This window comes from Lygodium microphyllum, chromosome 13, assembly GCF_053477565.2.
Source record: "Lygodium microphyllum isolate KBCC chromosome 13, Lygodium_microphyllum_v1.1.10, whole genome shotgun sequence".
Lineage (NCBI taxonomy): Eukaryota > Viridiplantae > Streptophyta > Polypodiopsida > Schizaeales > Lygodiaceae > Lygodium > Lygodium microphyllum.
Window position 1 is genome coordinate 104,666,827 of NC_141147.1, and position 15,920 is coordinate 104,682,746.

The 15,920-nt window shown below is 38.9% G+C and overlaps 1 protein-coding gene across 1 annotated transcript in view; it reads left to right on the forward strand.

Moving 5' to 3' along the window:
• The window catches only part of LOC148027007 (uncharacterized), a 40,525-nt gene extending 30,002 nt beyond the window's left edge, over positions 1 to 10,523 (forward strand). Inside the window, exons 4-7 of the mRNA XM_087691552.1 lie at positions 9,075 to 9,128; positions 9,232 to 9,324; positions 9,647 to 9,734; positions 9,819 to 10,523. Coding sequence (XP_087547678.1) covers positions 9,075 to 9,128; positions 9,232 to 9,324; positions 9,647 to 9,734; positions 9,819 to 10,057 — 474 coding nt within the window. The 3' untranslated portion in view covers positions 10,058 to 10,523. The remainder of the gene's footprint in view (positions 1 to 9,074; positions 9,129 to 9,231; positions 9,325 to 9,646; positions 9,735 to 9,818) is intronic.
• Positions 10,524 to 15,920: the final 5,397 nt, after the last annotated feature.

Genomic DNA, 15,920 nt, shown 5'->3' on the forward strand with positions numbered 1-15,920 from the left:
TTTCTCATGAGCTCAACTCATCTGGCAAAACCAACCCATAGCATAGCATAACCAAGCATAAACCATGGGCCATGGCTAAAATGTCAATGGTATCCTAACATATGTTATTGTCCATTGAATTAGATGTAGACCATTGAAAACTGAGCATAATCTGATCATAAACTGATCACATGCTGATCTGAGAATTGATCACAAACTGTTGCAAATGTGACCCCAAACTGTTCACAAACTCATTGCAAAAATTGACCAGCAATCAGTGCACAACTGATCCAGAAAGTGACCATAAACGGTTCTCAAGTTGATTGAAAACTGAGTTGAAACTAATCAAAATTTTTATCTCAAAATTGAGGCAAAATTCATGCTAAATTGATCATAAGCTGATGCAAAAGTATAGTTCCAGTGCCTGGGTGAAACTCATACTGATCTGCATACATCTCACAGTGACTAGTACACTAAGTAGTGATCTCATGGCAAACATACTGTTAGCGCAGTACTTTGGATGCATACTGAATATATTTGAGATCCATCATATACGAGAGCTGTCCATAACTGGAGGAGGGGAAGTGCTACCTCCCCCTTGAGCATCAGGCAATACTTCGGACCCTTGCTTTGTTGAACTTGACGGAGCTCGAACTAAAGTCGGCTTTAATTGAAAGGCATCTAGGTAAAGCTGCAACAATTGAGGATAGTTTGCTAAGTCATCCTCTTCCATCCTTTTGGCATCCATTGGTTAATAATTTTGAAATCTCACCAAGTATCTCTTGGAAACTTTACCTTTGACCTTTCTTTCCTTATGTGCCAAAATCTGAAAATACAAATTTACCTACTGATCTTGGACAATGCACACCCAATTGGCCCCAAAATTGGCGCCCCTTTCGGTATTTCTTTGGCTTTATAGAAGAATAAGTTAATTTATAATGGGATTCTCCCAATCCCTTTTGGTATTCTCCCAATCCCTTTTGGTATTCCAACTCCCCTTGTTGTGATGAATCACTAGCAAGCCTTTAATCTGATTTGCCCCTTGATTCAGGCAATCAATTGGCCTTCACCCGCTTTGATGGAGATGGAAAATGCCCCAAATTCAATTATTTGCTGGTTCCTCCACTTGAATAGGCTAAAAACAGCTTCAGCCTTGTTGAATCCAAGACTTGGAGCTTTCAATTTTTGGCACGCTTCTCGAGGCCGTTGCTAAACCCTAGTTTCTGTTGCAGATTAGGGTTTACAGCAAAGAAATCTGAAATTTCTTAGTCTCCATGGTCCAAACGCTGAGATCTTTAGAGCAAAGTTGTGAAATGGTGGGGAGATGAGAGGGAAAGCTCTCTCGAGAGAAAATTCAGAGTTTTGTTGTGAAGAATGATTGAAAATCAGTCAAATGCAGCTATTGCAGTGCCACAATAGCTTGTAGATGGAAAGAACTGAAGAAATGTTGGGAATAAAGGGCCATCGTGCCTTTTATATGTGCACGGGTGTGAACACACTCTTAGCACATTTGTACTTTCATATATATCTATCTAAAACCTAAAGAGGTACACTCGTCGTTGTACCGAACACCTAGTGTGTCGTGCTCTCTCTCTACTCTGCACACACACACACACACACACACACACTCTCTCTCTCTCTCTCTCTTTGTTGTGAGAAAGCATTGTGTCTCGATTCTCATGCTCTTTGTCATAACAAACTGGTATCAGAGCAGGAAGTGTTGCAGGCGAGGAGAAAGTTGCAGGTGTCATAGGCAAGCAAGAAGTGTCGCAGGCGAAGAGTTGCAGGCGTCGCAGGCGAGCAAGAGTTGCAGATGTCGCAAGGTAGGCTACAGGTCGACGGGTGGGTCAGGTAAGTGACGGCTGCCAGGCAGACGCGCTAGGTAGCTGATGCATGGCGATAGGACAGGCTTCAGTGGTGGGCGCTCTGACGGGAAGGTCATGACCTGTCTGACAGGTCACACGTGAGAGCGTGATTAGGCAGGTCGTTGTCAACGTTTTTTTTTTTCATTTTCTGAAATCTAAAAGAAAAGAAAAAAGGATGTTTCCTTCCCTTTCCCTACTGGACGTTTGCATGTATAAGCACAGAATACAAATCTGTGCACATTTGCTCCTGAAAATTAGGGCTTTTTCTGGATTTAGGGACTTTAATGTAGGACTGGACGATCTGACTCAAAAATTGCAAAATCGGTGCACATTTGCCCGGGAATTTTGGGGCTTTTCACGTTTTAGTGATTTTTTTTCAATTTCACTGGAATTTGTGCACACCGGACCCGAAAAATTTGGGGATTTGTTTAGATTTGATGCGAGCAAGACACAACAGTCATATTTGTCTTAGAAATTGTAGGAATTTGTGACATTTTGCCTTCGACATTTGGGGTTTTTCATGTACATGCAAGAATTGGGCTGAAATTTACCCAATTTCTCGACATTGATGCACATTGGACCTTGTGCAATTTGGGGCTTTTGCTGTTTGGGCGAAATTTGTGCGCCATTTGGTCATTTTATATACATGCAGGTTTCATTCTATGCAATTTGGACATCTAGCACTTGGAAAAATTTGGGGGTTTTGTTGAAATTGCTCTATTTTGGCAAAATTGGCCTATTCTATGCATGTCAGAGACAGTGCAAATGTATGGTTGATGCTTTGAGCACGAAAATTTTGGGGCTTTTGACCATGTGTGTCAAATTTTGTGCCTTGGGTGCATGTACAACAGAAATTACAGTTAAAATTTGGGACTTCTCATGTAATGTGATGTATTTGTCCTTGGAAGAGCTGTAATCAGTTGTGGAGTGCTGTAGCACAAGGTTTAGTGCTTCTGAAAATTTATTTGCAGGTCTGAAATTTCTGCTTTTACGTGGTTATTTATTGCTTGTTGGTACTTGTTTGTACCTTGGTTACTTGTGTGACAGTTTTGGGCCTGCATTTGCTGAATTTTTGGTCACATTTTGGACTGAAAATCATGGCTGGCAACGGTGACAATAGTCATCTCATACACATTAAGAAGCTTGAAGGAGCACATAACTTTGCAGTCTGGCAAAAACAATGCTATAATATTCTGTTGCAGAAGGAGGCAAGGCCGATTAAGACCAAAGGGGCAAAGCCCGCAGATATGGAATAGGAAGAATGGGATGAGTTAAATGAGCTTGCACGCTCAACCATAGAGCTATCGATTTTTGATACCTTGCTGTTTAACATTGAAGGTTTGGATTCTGCCTATGCTATTTGGACTCGACTGGAAGAACTGTATGCCCAAAAGAGTGCCACAAGCAAAGTTTATTGGCTGAAAAAGCTTATGGATTTGCGTATGAAAGAGGGTATAGCAATGTCTACTCATTTGAGTGAGTTTAACTCCATTTTCAGCCAGCTGGTTGCCTTGGAGTTCTAGATTGATGAACAATTTAAGGCTACGTTTTTCCTTTGCACTCTGCGAGAGAGTTGGGATACATTCAGGACTGCTATGAGCAATTCTAATACGATGCTTTTGTATGCTGATGTAGAGAGTGCTCTACTCATGGAAGAAATGAATTGACAGAACAATGCATCTAGTAAATCTTCCAGTGCTTTGCATACTAGGGGTAGATCACAGCAGAAAGGCAAATCTGATTGCAAGGGATGCAGTAAATCACGTGGTAAGGATGTTGAATGTCATCATTGTGGCAAGAAGAGTCACTTTAAACGTGACTGCTACAAATGGAAGAAATAGAAAGGAAAGGGCAAGAAGACAGATGATAGCAAGAAAGAGAAGAAAGAGAGTTAGCTTAAGAAGAGCAGTGTCAAAATTGAAGAAGTGAATGTAGTAACTCATGATAGTGACAGTGGGAATGATGTACTCTTTGTCTCTTCACACTTTAGTACACATGCTTTACTTGCAGATATGGATGATGACATGCACACTTGGATTTTAGATTCAAGTGCTTCTTTCCATGTCACCGCTCATCGTGAGTGGTTTTCTGACTATATAGGGGGTCGACATGGTGTTGTCACTATGCATGTGACATTGCAGATATTGACAGTGTGCAGTTACAGTTTCAGCATGGTTCTGTCTTCACACTTCAGCTTGTACGTCATGTACCTCAGCTCAAGAAGAGCTTGATTAGCACAGAGCAGCTAGATGACGATGGATTTTATACCATCTTTGGTGATGGGAAATGGAAGATCTGTAAGGGATCTAGAGTGATTGCCAAAGGTTGTATCTAGTGTGCGTGACCATGTTGTTGCTGTAACCGAGCAGCCAAGTGTTTCTTTGTGGCATGGCCGGTTGGAACACGAGTCAAACTGGAATGAAAGTGCTTTCTCGTTTGGGTTACTTGCTTTGTCTTCGTTATGCTAATTTTGAGCATTGTGATCATTGTGTTTATGGTAAACATGTATAGACATCTCATAAGAAGTCTCTTTCACTGAAATCTTCTTCTCTAGAGTTAGTACATTTCGATGTATGTCAGATGCTAGGGTTATCTTTAGGGGGGAAAGAAATACTTTGTCACCTTTGTCGATGATGCTATATGGAAGGTATGGGTTTACCCTATTTGTAGCAAGGACAAAGTGCTTGACAAGTTTCAAAAATTCTTGGCATTGGTTGAGAATCAGACTGATAAGACACTTAAGTGTCTTCGCTCTAACAATGGTGGGGAATATGTGTCCAAGGCCTTTCAGGCATTTTGTGACAGCAATGGGATAAAGAGGGAGCTCACTGTCCCTCATAATCCACCCCAAAATGGTGTTGCAAAGCGTATGAATTGGACCATTCAAGGCAAGGTCTGTACAATGCTGTCACATACTGCTTTACCTCATGGTTTTTAGCCAGAGGCTGTTATACAGCCGTACACTTCATTAATCGGTCACCAAACAGGTCCTTGGTGGGGGGGGGGAGGGGGAGTTTCCCAATAAGCGTGGTCGGGCAAGCCACCTTCATATGCACACTTGAAAGTGTTTGGCTGCGAAGCATTTATGCACATACTTAAGGAAAAACGCAGCAAACTTGAGCCAAAGTCTTGTAAATGTATTTTCCTAGGATATGGTGATGAAGGTAAAATGGGGTATAGATTATGGGATCTTGAGAAAAGGAAAGTAATACGTAGCAATGATGTTATCTTTTGGGAAGATCGCATGCATAAACAATTGGAAAAGAGTGAGGAGGTTTGTAGGGTTGTATTCCGGGAAGAAATACCTTTTGGATAGCAAAATGTGCTATTGTACAATAGCAAATACTTGCTGTAAATGATCAGCCAGCCGTTGCGCATAATGATGAGCCATTGGATGTGCTGGAACAGCTTAGACAACAAGCTGTTAATGCTGATTTGTAGGTTGAAATGCTAGGACAGGAAGCTGAAAATGGAAATTTGCAGGCTCAATAGTCAGTAAACAATGATCATTGGGTCAGGAGATCGTCTAGGGCTACTAGGAAACCTGATAGATTCGTTCTTGGTACAAACAATGTGGCTGATTATGTCATGTTGACAGACTATGGTGAACTATCTTGCTTCTAGGTAGCAATGGACAGACATGACAGCAAGAAGTGGTATAAAGCCATGTTGTCAGAGATGGAATCTCTTGAGAAAAATAACACTTGGGATTTGGTGCAGTGTCCTAAAGGACAAAAAACCCTTTCATACAAATGGGTTTACAAGATGAAGGTCACTTCTGATTCCTTGCCAAAGTACAAAGCAAGATTGGCTACGAAGGGGTACAAGCAGTAACATGGAGTTGACTTTGATGTGATATTTTCTCTTGGAGTCAAGATGACTACATTGAGAACCATTTTGGGCTTAGTTGTAGCTGAAGATATGGAGCTCATATAGATGGATGTAAAGATTGCATTTTTACATGGTGATCTGCATGTAGACATATATATGCAACGGCCTGAAAGGTTTGTGGCAAAAGGAAAAGAGAAGATGGTATGTAAACTCAAAAGGAGTTTCTATGGGTTGAAACAAGCACCAAGAGAATGGTACTATAAGTTTGATACATTTATGCAATCTCAAGATTTTCATAGGAGTCAAGTGGATCACTGCTTGTATACCAAGAAGGTAGTAGATGACAGCCTGATTATCTTGGTTCTGTATGTTGATGACATGCTGATTGCTGATAGGGATACTCATGTCTTGGACTCAGTGACGTAAAGTCTTCATGGCAGCTTTGACATGAAGGATCTTGGTGATGCAAATCACATTCTTGGCATGTGAATACTCAGAGATAGGTCAAAAGGATTACTCTATCTATCTCAGCAGGAGTATAATTGGGGTTTCATTGCCTCCATATGTGAAACTCAATGTAGAGGACAGCTCTACATCTGATGATGAGAAGGCTGAAATGGCTAAGATACCATATGCTTTAGCTGTTAGCAGTTTGATGTATACTATGGTTGCTATATATCCTGACATACCTCAAAGGCACAAAGGATTTGTGCATCCGTTTTGGAAAGCAGAAGGCATCTGTCCTTGGCTTTACGGATGCAGACTATGCTGGTTATGCGGATTGTAGAAAGTCCACTTCTGGTTATGTGTTTACCTTCACGGGAGAAGTAGTCTCTTGGATCTCCAAGCTACAAAAGTGTGTTGTATTGTCTACTACAGAGGTAGAGTATGTGGCTGCTACTGAGGCATGCAAGGAGGCTTTATGGCTTTCACATTTCGTGGGAGAGCTTGGCATTACAGAGTTACTTGTTCTTTATTGCGATAGTCAGAGTGCTATCATGCTAGCACGGAATCTCGTCTTTCATGCAAAGATGGAGCACATATAGGTGAAATATCACTTCATTAGAGATATATTTGACAGCAAGAGCATTGAGCTTGCCAAAGTGTATACAGATGATAATCCTGCAGACCTTCTCACGAAGGGTCTTTCAACAGAGCGGTTTGCTTATTTGTTGACAGATGATGGGAGTTGGATAGGTATATGTATTTTAGCTTTGTACATAGCTAGACTTAGCTGATTTTTTTCTCCTCTTAAGACACATTGCCTTTAGGTGGGAGGTTGTTGGAAATAAAGGGCCATCGTGTCTTTTATATGTGCACAAGTGTGAACACACTCTTCGCACATTTGTACTTTCATATATATCTATCTAAAACCTAAAGAGGTACACTCGTCATTGTACGGAACACCCAATGTGTCGTGCTCACTCTCTACTCTGCACTCTCTCTCTCTCTCTCTCTCTGTGCTGTGAGAAAGCATTGCGTGTCTCGATCCTCGTGCTCTTTGTCATAACAAGAAAATCAATCATTTACTGTTGCTGCCCTGTCTCAATAGCCTATAGATGATGTCTCCTGCTATTGATTGGTCTTCTCATGCCCTTGGCAGCCTCAGAAGGTTCTCCAATGGCTGCAAATCAGATCAGCAACCTTCCCTTTCTCTCTCTTGCAGGCTGAATTTATAAATATGCCTCTCTCCAGCCTCTAAAGATGTTTTTCAATCTTGCATGGGAATATTTGACAAGTGGCAGCTTTCCCAAATGTTTTTTCCAGCATTTTTCATAATTAAATATTAATTTTTATCCTTTAAATACTGAAAATTAATCTAATAATTATTTCGGTGCCGTAAAAAAAATCTGATTAGCCAATAATTAAATTGGCTAGGCAACTTCCATTCTCGAGTGCCTCTATGCCATCTTTGACCATCAGATTGGTGTTAGGTACCATTAAATGCAACTTCTCTAGTGTCACCAATTGACACTTATGGCCAAATGGATGACCTAAGCCAACAACTGGCACCAGATACCACCAAGTATTTGTGCGGCATAACTTATAGCAACTTTTGCCTTTGACATCCCGTGATTTCTTCGGGTCCCAGGCTCGTAAATTTACTTAAACTGCAGTTGCTCCTGACTTGTGCAACATTTACTTAATCATGTGATTAAAAATTAATCCACATGTTAAGTGAGGTTTCAAAAATACATGTCCTCATGACAATGACTACTTTCCTTCACTACTATTTTGACAATGAGGTAGGTTGACGAATTGAATCTTTGCTTACTAAGCTGGACATTCCAAGCAAAAGCAACCCAGTATGATGAGAAATTCTTGGTATTGAGCATTTTTGGGGAGAGAGTTGCTTGCGAGTATCAAAAGAACAAAAAGAGATGCCGGCAGACCTGCTACTATAACTGTTGTTTGGGAAATCTATCAAAATTGGTGGTTGTTCAGACCTACAAAATACTTATTCATTGCTGCAATGCTGTACCCTGCTGTGATTACAGCCTGTTGTAGCTATAACGCCTTGAATAAAATGTCATTTTGTAAAGAAAGCCTGCTGTGGTTGTAATGCTCTTATTCATTGCTGCAATGCTGTACCCTGCTGTGATTACAAGCCTGTTGTAGCTAATGCCTTGACTAAAATATCATTTTGTAAACAAAGTCTGCTGTGGTTATAATGCTGTTCCTTTTTCTGCTGCAATAACAGACATGCCATAAACATGCTTGTGGCTATAGAAAAGTCCTGGGTCTTTAGTTCATTGATTATTACATGGATGAGTTGATTCAGATCAAATAGAGTCTGCTTGAAGCATTGAACTCGGGTATACAAACGATACTAAAGAGATGTTGTGAAGATGAAGATGAAGTACATAAAACTGATATTGATAGAAATCAGTTCAGGAGAGGAAGAAGATTTGAGCAATAGAGAGACAGAACTGTCTCAATCACACAAGTAAGACCAAAAACTTAGCAAGAGGAGAGACCAAACCTCAACCAACATACTCACAAGTTGCAACTCCTAGCATTAATCCAAAGCAATCCATTAAGTCTCCAACTGGCCTCCTCTTTGTCCCAAATAGCTCGTGGCAGTAGCTCCACTTCGAGCTGCTCTCTCTTGATCCGTCTTTCATGTTCCAGCCTATTCTTACAGTTGCTCCTACTTGTTTCAACTGTATAGTTGCTCCAACTTGCTTCAATTGTATCACTGCTCTTCTAACCCACAAGCTTTTCTTTGGGTGTATCTTCTGTATGCGTACCACCATTCTGTCAGTATTCCAGACTCTAGGTAGTTTCTCTGAGCTTTAATAAGTTCTCCTTTTTTGTACTCAGTCGGCTGATTTTTCATACTTTGAACATAGTGAGTAGTCAACAAGAGATTCAATATACTGGATTTTTTGACTTCAGGAGAAAGAGCTGGATGAAGAAGATGAAGCGCTTTTAAAATCTGTGGTGTTTCAGGTGGGAGTCATTTTCTTTTCTGTTCCAAACTTGAGCTCTTTTAGAGATTTCTTCTGATAGAGTGTCAACTCAAAGTTCTGATTCTGTTTTGCTTTATTTCTAGAGCTCAGAGAACTATGTTCGTAGAGTGAATGATGATGATGTTGAAGATGACTTTGACACTGAGGTTGATGATCCTAATGTAGCTATCAAGAAGGTGATGGGCATGATTCTTTGTCCTCGCAGTTTTTTGTTCACACAATCAGACTGCATGTTGTTTTAATTGGGGTTGTGTGGAAGCTGCATGAAGCGTCAGTAGTCTAAAGATGTTTGACATTCATGTTGGAAAAGGGGCCCCATCCTCTTTTTTTAAAAAAAGGTCTCACTTCTTTATTTATAGCTACTTCGTAAGGTATAATACATGCCCACATCAGAAAGAATAGTAAATGGAGTATTTTCTACCAAAAAAAAGTTTTTGAACTTGAGCCTGGTTTATGCAAGTTCAGTTTACTGAACTTTTTGTTTTTGTTTGATTTTAGAAAGCTAGGATGGATATTTCTAGTGAAGCTTCCATCAGTCTTAATACATCTGCATTGGAAACTTCAATTGCTGATACAGTATCTCAAGGTAAGCATTTAATCTACTAGTTTTCAGAATGACATTGTCATTGATTTTGCTGCTTTGAATCTAAGGCCATGATTCTATATGCAGATAAGGCTACATTATCAGGCCATTCAAGGCCTTCATTTGCAGTAAGGTCCAACAATATTGCTTTCAATGTTAAGCCCAAGATGACAAGCCAGGTAAAGGAGAAGATGCATCCTCCTCAGATGGAGGTCACAGGTAGCAAGCTCTCATCAGAAAAGCTGGAGTTACCAGAGTCTAACGATGGTGCCAAAACAGGCTTGGCTTCCTTATGTGCATCATACAATAGTGACTCCAGTGATTGACACAACTAAATTTTCAAGCCTTTATTGCTCTTTCGCTCACTGGTGATTGCAGTTGGTTTCACAAATGGCTTGGTTGCCTCTATGGGGATGTCGTGCCTGTTACATGTCTGGATCTCCAAAAATAATTCTTCTGGCCTTATGAGAGTCAATTGTGCAGGTCAAAATTCTGAATCTGCACCAGCATTATCAGGTCATTGTCTTGCTCCAATAGGTGTCGAGAATGTGCATGCCACATAAAGCATCCGAAAGGACAGACTATCGAGCAATGTGGCAAGAACCTTGATATATCTGTCCTAGTATTTACGAGAGATACTCTACCTGATTTTGAGACCTCTTCATGTACTTGTAGGTTAACTTTGTTGTGACAGAATGCTGTAAAAATTTCTTGAGCATAAGCTGTAAATTCAACACAATGTTAAGTGATGGTTGTGCTTCCATCAAGTTGATAATGGCTTTCTTCCTGCCACCCTGTTGTAGTCTCAGGTGGACTTTGTTGCTGTCATACTCAGCTGCACCTCCAGCATTGTGTTTTTCGGTGTTTGTTTTTCCAAATTACCCCTTGTCTAAAGCTTGGTTCACACGAACAAGCCTCAAGCCTTGAGTTTCTCTAGTCTTTTTCACCAGGTGCCTCAACAGTTCAAAGGGCAGCACCTGGTAGAGAGGTTTAAACTTGAGCTCTTGCTAGGACCAGTTGCCAAAGTGCTTAGGTGTTTAGCAGAGCTAAATAGAAAGTTAGTGATGGAGGTTTTTCTGTATGAAGACTGAAGATGAAATAAATCAAAGCAAGGATGAAGGCTGGTAAACAAGATATGACGAATACAATTTTGTAGTTTTGAAGCTACATTGCAAAGGAATATTGCAATCCATGCATGTGGGTCTCCTTGCTGGTTGGCATGCAAAAAATAAGGGATTAGATGAACATTGCCAAATGTGTTTCGGAGTGTTATGAGGTATAGAACAAAAGTAGGCCAATATGGAAGCACAAGGGTTCAATTGGAGCTTACCATGGTGGAACACAAGCAAAGGAAGAACCAAAAAACCTTGGAAGTTGCAAACATAGAAGTCAATGTTACAGAATTAAAGCAATCAAAATATTTGTAAGGGAACCATAATGTGGATCATACATAAAACAGCATAGTTCGATGCATACTTACGTGAAGTTATAAGATGAGGGTGGTTAGAATAGGGCAAATGGTGTATCACAAAGCAAAGCGAAGAAACAACCTCGGAGTTTGGAAACATATAAGTCAATGTTGTAGTATTAAAGCAATGAAAATGTTTATAAGGGCACCATAATGTGGATCATAGATAAAGCAACATAGTTCAATGTATGATCAGGTGAAGTTTTCAAGATGAAGATGGTTAGAATAGGGCAGATGGGCAGTTTATCTAGGCATCAAAGCCATTGTAAAGGAGTTTAGAAAGCTAGCATCGAGTTGTTTTGAGGGCCACAATTTATTATCTTTTATAGCTTAAGTAGTTTATCCTTTGTTTTTTTTGGGATATCAATGGCATCTTGAAGTGGATTGTAGCTAAAAATCTTGATGTGCATCCTTTTGTTGTGCATGCCTTTAAGGTGCCAATGACAACCAAAGTGCTAAAGGAGGTATAGAAGGAAATTGAAACATGGAAGTAGCTTAGTAAGGTATGATAAACAGTAAAAGAGAGGGAAAATGGATAGTTTACTAAGGCAATACCCATCATAGAGGAGCTCAAGAAGTGTAAGTATTGAGTGGTTTAGGGTCATGATATGTTTAATAACTTTTGAAGCTTTAGTAGTTGGCAGCCTTACATGCCATTGGCACTTGAGACTCAAATCGATCTCTTTGTCCTATAACGTTTGAAGCAGCTTAAATGACTTTAATACAACATTTCTTCTCTCTCCCGCTTCTTGGAGTATAAATAATTTTTGGCTTCTTTCAGTAGGTTCATTATAGCATTGTACTTTCAAAAAATTCGAGCACAATGCAATATTTTTATACATTCCAATAAACAAGTCACTTGGGTGAGAATTCCAAAACAAGAAAATGACACATCATAATATTCTCTAAGAATCTTTCTAACGAAATCAAGTCACAAAACACAAAGCCGTTAATCTTGGTGAGAAATGAATACTTCAACTCTTTCTTTAATATTGATCACGATAGAGGCTCAAAGGTCATGCCTTTTGGTACATGAAGATTGTCACCTTTTGAGTGGCCAATAATTTTGTTTATTTGGAATCATGCTTCTTATAAATCGAAACTTCTTTAAGAAGTGGAAACTAGAGGTTTTTTAAGTTTGCTAGCTTTATGTACTTTTTAAATATAACTCTCATTGTCTAGAATCATATTGCCAAATAAGGAAGGTAAAGTTAACAACATAAGTCCCACACTCCTTTTATTGGCTTGTTGGATGCATTCAGTGAATGTATGAGAGAGAGAGAGAGAGAGAGAGAGAGAGAGAGAGAGAGTGTGTGTGTGTGTGTGTGTGTTTGTGCCTAGTAATAAAAGGGCCATGAATAGATAGAAATGAGTACATATCAAAAAATGCAAATATTGTTTTACTTGGAATATAGGAATGCAATCCCTCATTAACTAGGAATAATCCACAAGTATTGCATTACCATCAATGGCTTTTAGTTAAGCATACAACACACACGATAAGAAGTTCTATAGTTGTGATGAACAACCAAATAAATCTTGTAATGCATGCCAAATATTGATATGGCATAATGTGTGTAAGAAGTTCTATAGTTGTGATGAACAACAATCAAATAAATCTTGTAATGCATGTGAAATATTGATATGGCATGATGATCCATTGTGTGTGTGCATGTGGAGGGGTGGTGGCGATAGTGGTGTGTGGTTGCATCATAGATTGCCGTGGGGCTTCTCTCCTGCGACCACCACCATCCTTCTGCAGACCTGCGAAGCCCAACTACCCCCCTCCCTGCACCCAACTGTCGGCAGCCTTGCGGCACCCTACTGCAGGCCTGTGACGCCAACCCTCCTAAGAGAGAGATGACAGGGATGGGAGCGCAGCTGACACAGCTCTCCTCCTGAGAGAGAGAGAGAGAGAGAGAGAGAGAGAGAGAGAGAGAGAGAGAGAGAGAGAGAGAGAGAGAGAGAGAGAGAGAGAGAGAGAGAGAGAGAGAGAGAGAGAGAGAGAGAGAGAGAGAGAGAGAGAGAGAGAGAGAGAGAGAGAGAGAGATGGATGAGAGCATCATATACTATGCTGTGCGTGAGCCTGCCCTCTGAGAGAGCAATGTCTACATGCACAAAGGAGCAACCTAAGCGCTCACACAGAGGGGGCACAGATCGCCACCTTGCCGTGTATGTGAGAAAGAGAGAGAGAAAGAGCGAGAAGCCGAGAAGAGAAATAGACATCTATTAGTAAAGACAAGCCATGTGTCGCCACGCATCATGCATGGGGAGAAAGAGAGAAAAAGAAGAAAGTCTATTAATGTCGAGCCATTCGCGTGGGGTGGTGTTCGGGAAATTTTTATTTTTGAACTTGACATAGATCCTTCTCGTCTTAGCCTAAGGTGGCTCTATAAAATTTGAACCATCCAAAACTTTCATATTCCAAATTGAACCGCCCTAATTCCCTTGATCTTGCAAATTGAATCGGCCCAATTCCCTTTTAAATCTATAATAAAAGGATAATCACTTTTTTTCCATTATTTACAAGGATCTATATTTCAAAGTTTTCTCTCAATTACTTATCTCTTACACCACCTTAGAAATGAAAACACCCGTATTCTCATTGAGCAACTTGATCTACATTACTTATCTAAAATTTTAATAGTAAAATTCAAATGTATACAAGTGGTTTCTATATCCATTAGTGGGTCTATGGCCTCAGAGAAGTATATACATCATAAGCACAAAGATAAAGAAAATGTATAAAATAAAAACCCAAAAGAGAAAAAGTTCAAGCATAGAAGAAACGAAAAAAAAAAAAACTGAAAGAGAACATAATACAATACAAGCAAAAGTAAATTAAAAAAAAAAGTCAAGCACATTTTATTGAAAGCAACTATGATATAAAAAAGTAAAAACAAACTAACACGAAAGAGAAAAAAATGAAATATAACTAAAATTACAAAAAAAGGTTTTCAAAACATTTTATTAAAAGCAAGCGTGATCTGAAAACAAAATGAAATATAGCTAAAATTATAAACAAAAAAATTTGCAAAACATTTTATTAAAAGCAAGCGTGATCTGAAAACAAATGCGAAAGATTTCTACTCAAAAGATAGAGGCAACCAAGGAAAAAATAAGTTTAATATAGAAAAAGGATTAAAAGGAAAAAAAACTGAGACAACATAAGTGCAAATAATGCATAGTGACTTCAACATCATCATAGGCCATTTAAAATTTATCAATTGCTCTTAAATGTCGATGTGTTTTGTTAGCCCATAAGTCCATACTCTCAATGAACTCCATATCACAAAACTTAGAAGGCCCTTCAATAAAGATTTTCATTAATGCATCTAAACTCTTAATCTCCAAATGATTACACATAGCTTAATTTTTATCACAATTCGAGCACTAAAACCTCTCTCACAAATATCAATACTCGAACATTGGACAAGAGCTACTTGACAAAGAGTAAGAACATTCGGATAAGCATCCCTCCACATCCTATTGCAAGTAAGTGTTGAAGCTATCTCTAGCAATGTAAATCGTATCCAATCTCTAAAAGCTTGATGCTTAAAATTTCTATATTATTTCTTAAACTCATCAACTTCTACCATTGTAGGGAATTCTTCTATATTTAGCTTTTTAGGGAAACCATAATATGAAGTTAATTGATCTATCTCTTGTGTCCATAGTTTTTAAAGGCCTTCTTATGTATTGGATGTTGTGCAGGCACAAGTATTTTTAAATAGTTAAGTATAGAATTATCTTGAAATTGAGAATTTAAGTTACTTACCACTGACTTGGCAAAAGCAACTTGAAATTCTAAGGCTATGTTAAAGTCTTCTCCATTAATTTTACATTTTAAATAATGCTCATAAAATTTCTTCCCATGCAAAGCAACTCTTAATGTATATAAATACCCTTTTTTAGGTCCATAGTCTGGAAGGATGTCATATCCATATATTCCAATAGTTAAATGCATTCATATCATCAAAAGGAGAGCAATCAATGGAATATTTTGTTATGGATATAATTTTATTCTTTATAAGACTATCTATAGTTGTGAACCACCAGGGGACTTGCTTTTGAGAAACAAGTACAAAGGTAGCTTGCTGAAGTATAAGGCTTTCTTATGAAGTGAAGTGAAGGATGGGGTTTACCAACAGAAATAGTGAAGAGAAAGAGATTGGTTGAATCAGTGTTTAGTGGCTATGATTGAGCTTGAAGCTCTAAATCTAGTTGAGTAGCCAGAGTAGATGTGGTAGCCGTAGTCGATCCAAAAAAAGCACATAAGAGACCCCACATAGTCAGTGCTCTTGAAAAACAATGCTTGCTTGCAACCATAGTCATTCTTTTTTTTGATTGAATGATTAAAACCTTAACACAAAGCCTTTAAAAAAAACCTTTTTTTTGATCTAGTTTCACACTAGGATGGAGTTGAACTAGTTCAAACAGCATATTCACATTGCACATTCTTGAACTAAATATTTGTCTACTTGTTTTTACACTGGGAGAAGGCTTGAATTGGTTTTTTTCAAAACTGGCTCATAGCTTATATGTTCATATTGTAGTGAGATTAAACTAGTTGTTTCAAGGTTAAAAAGGCCATTTCTACAACTTTTAGATTTTGATTTGAGGAGCAAAAAATATTAAAAAAATTCCCTTAAAATTTATGATGGATTGAGCTTGATTGGAACTTCATTGAAATTTATTCTTGGTATAAAAAATTGTAAAAT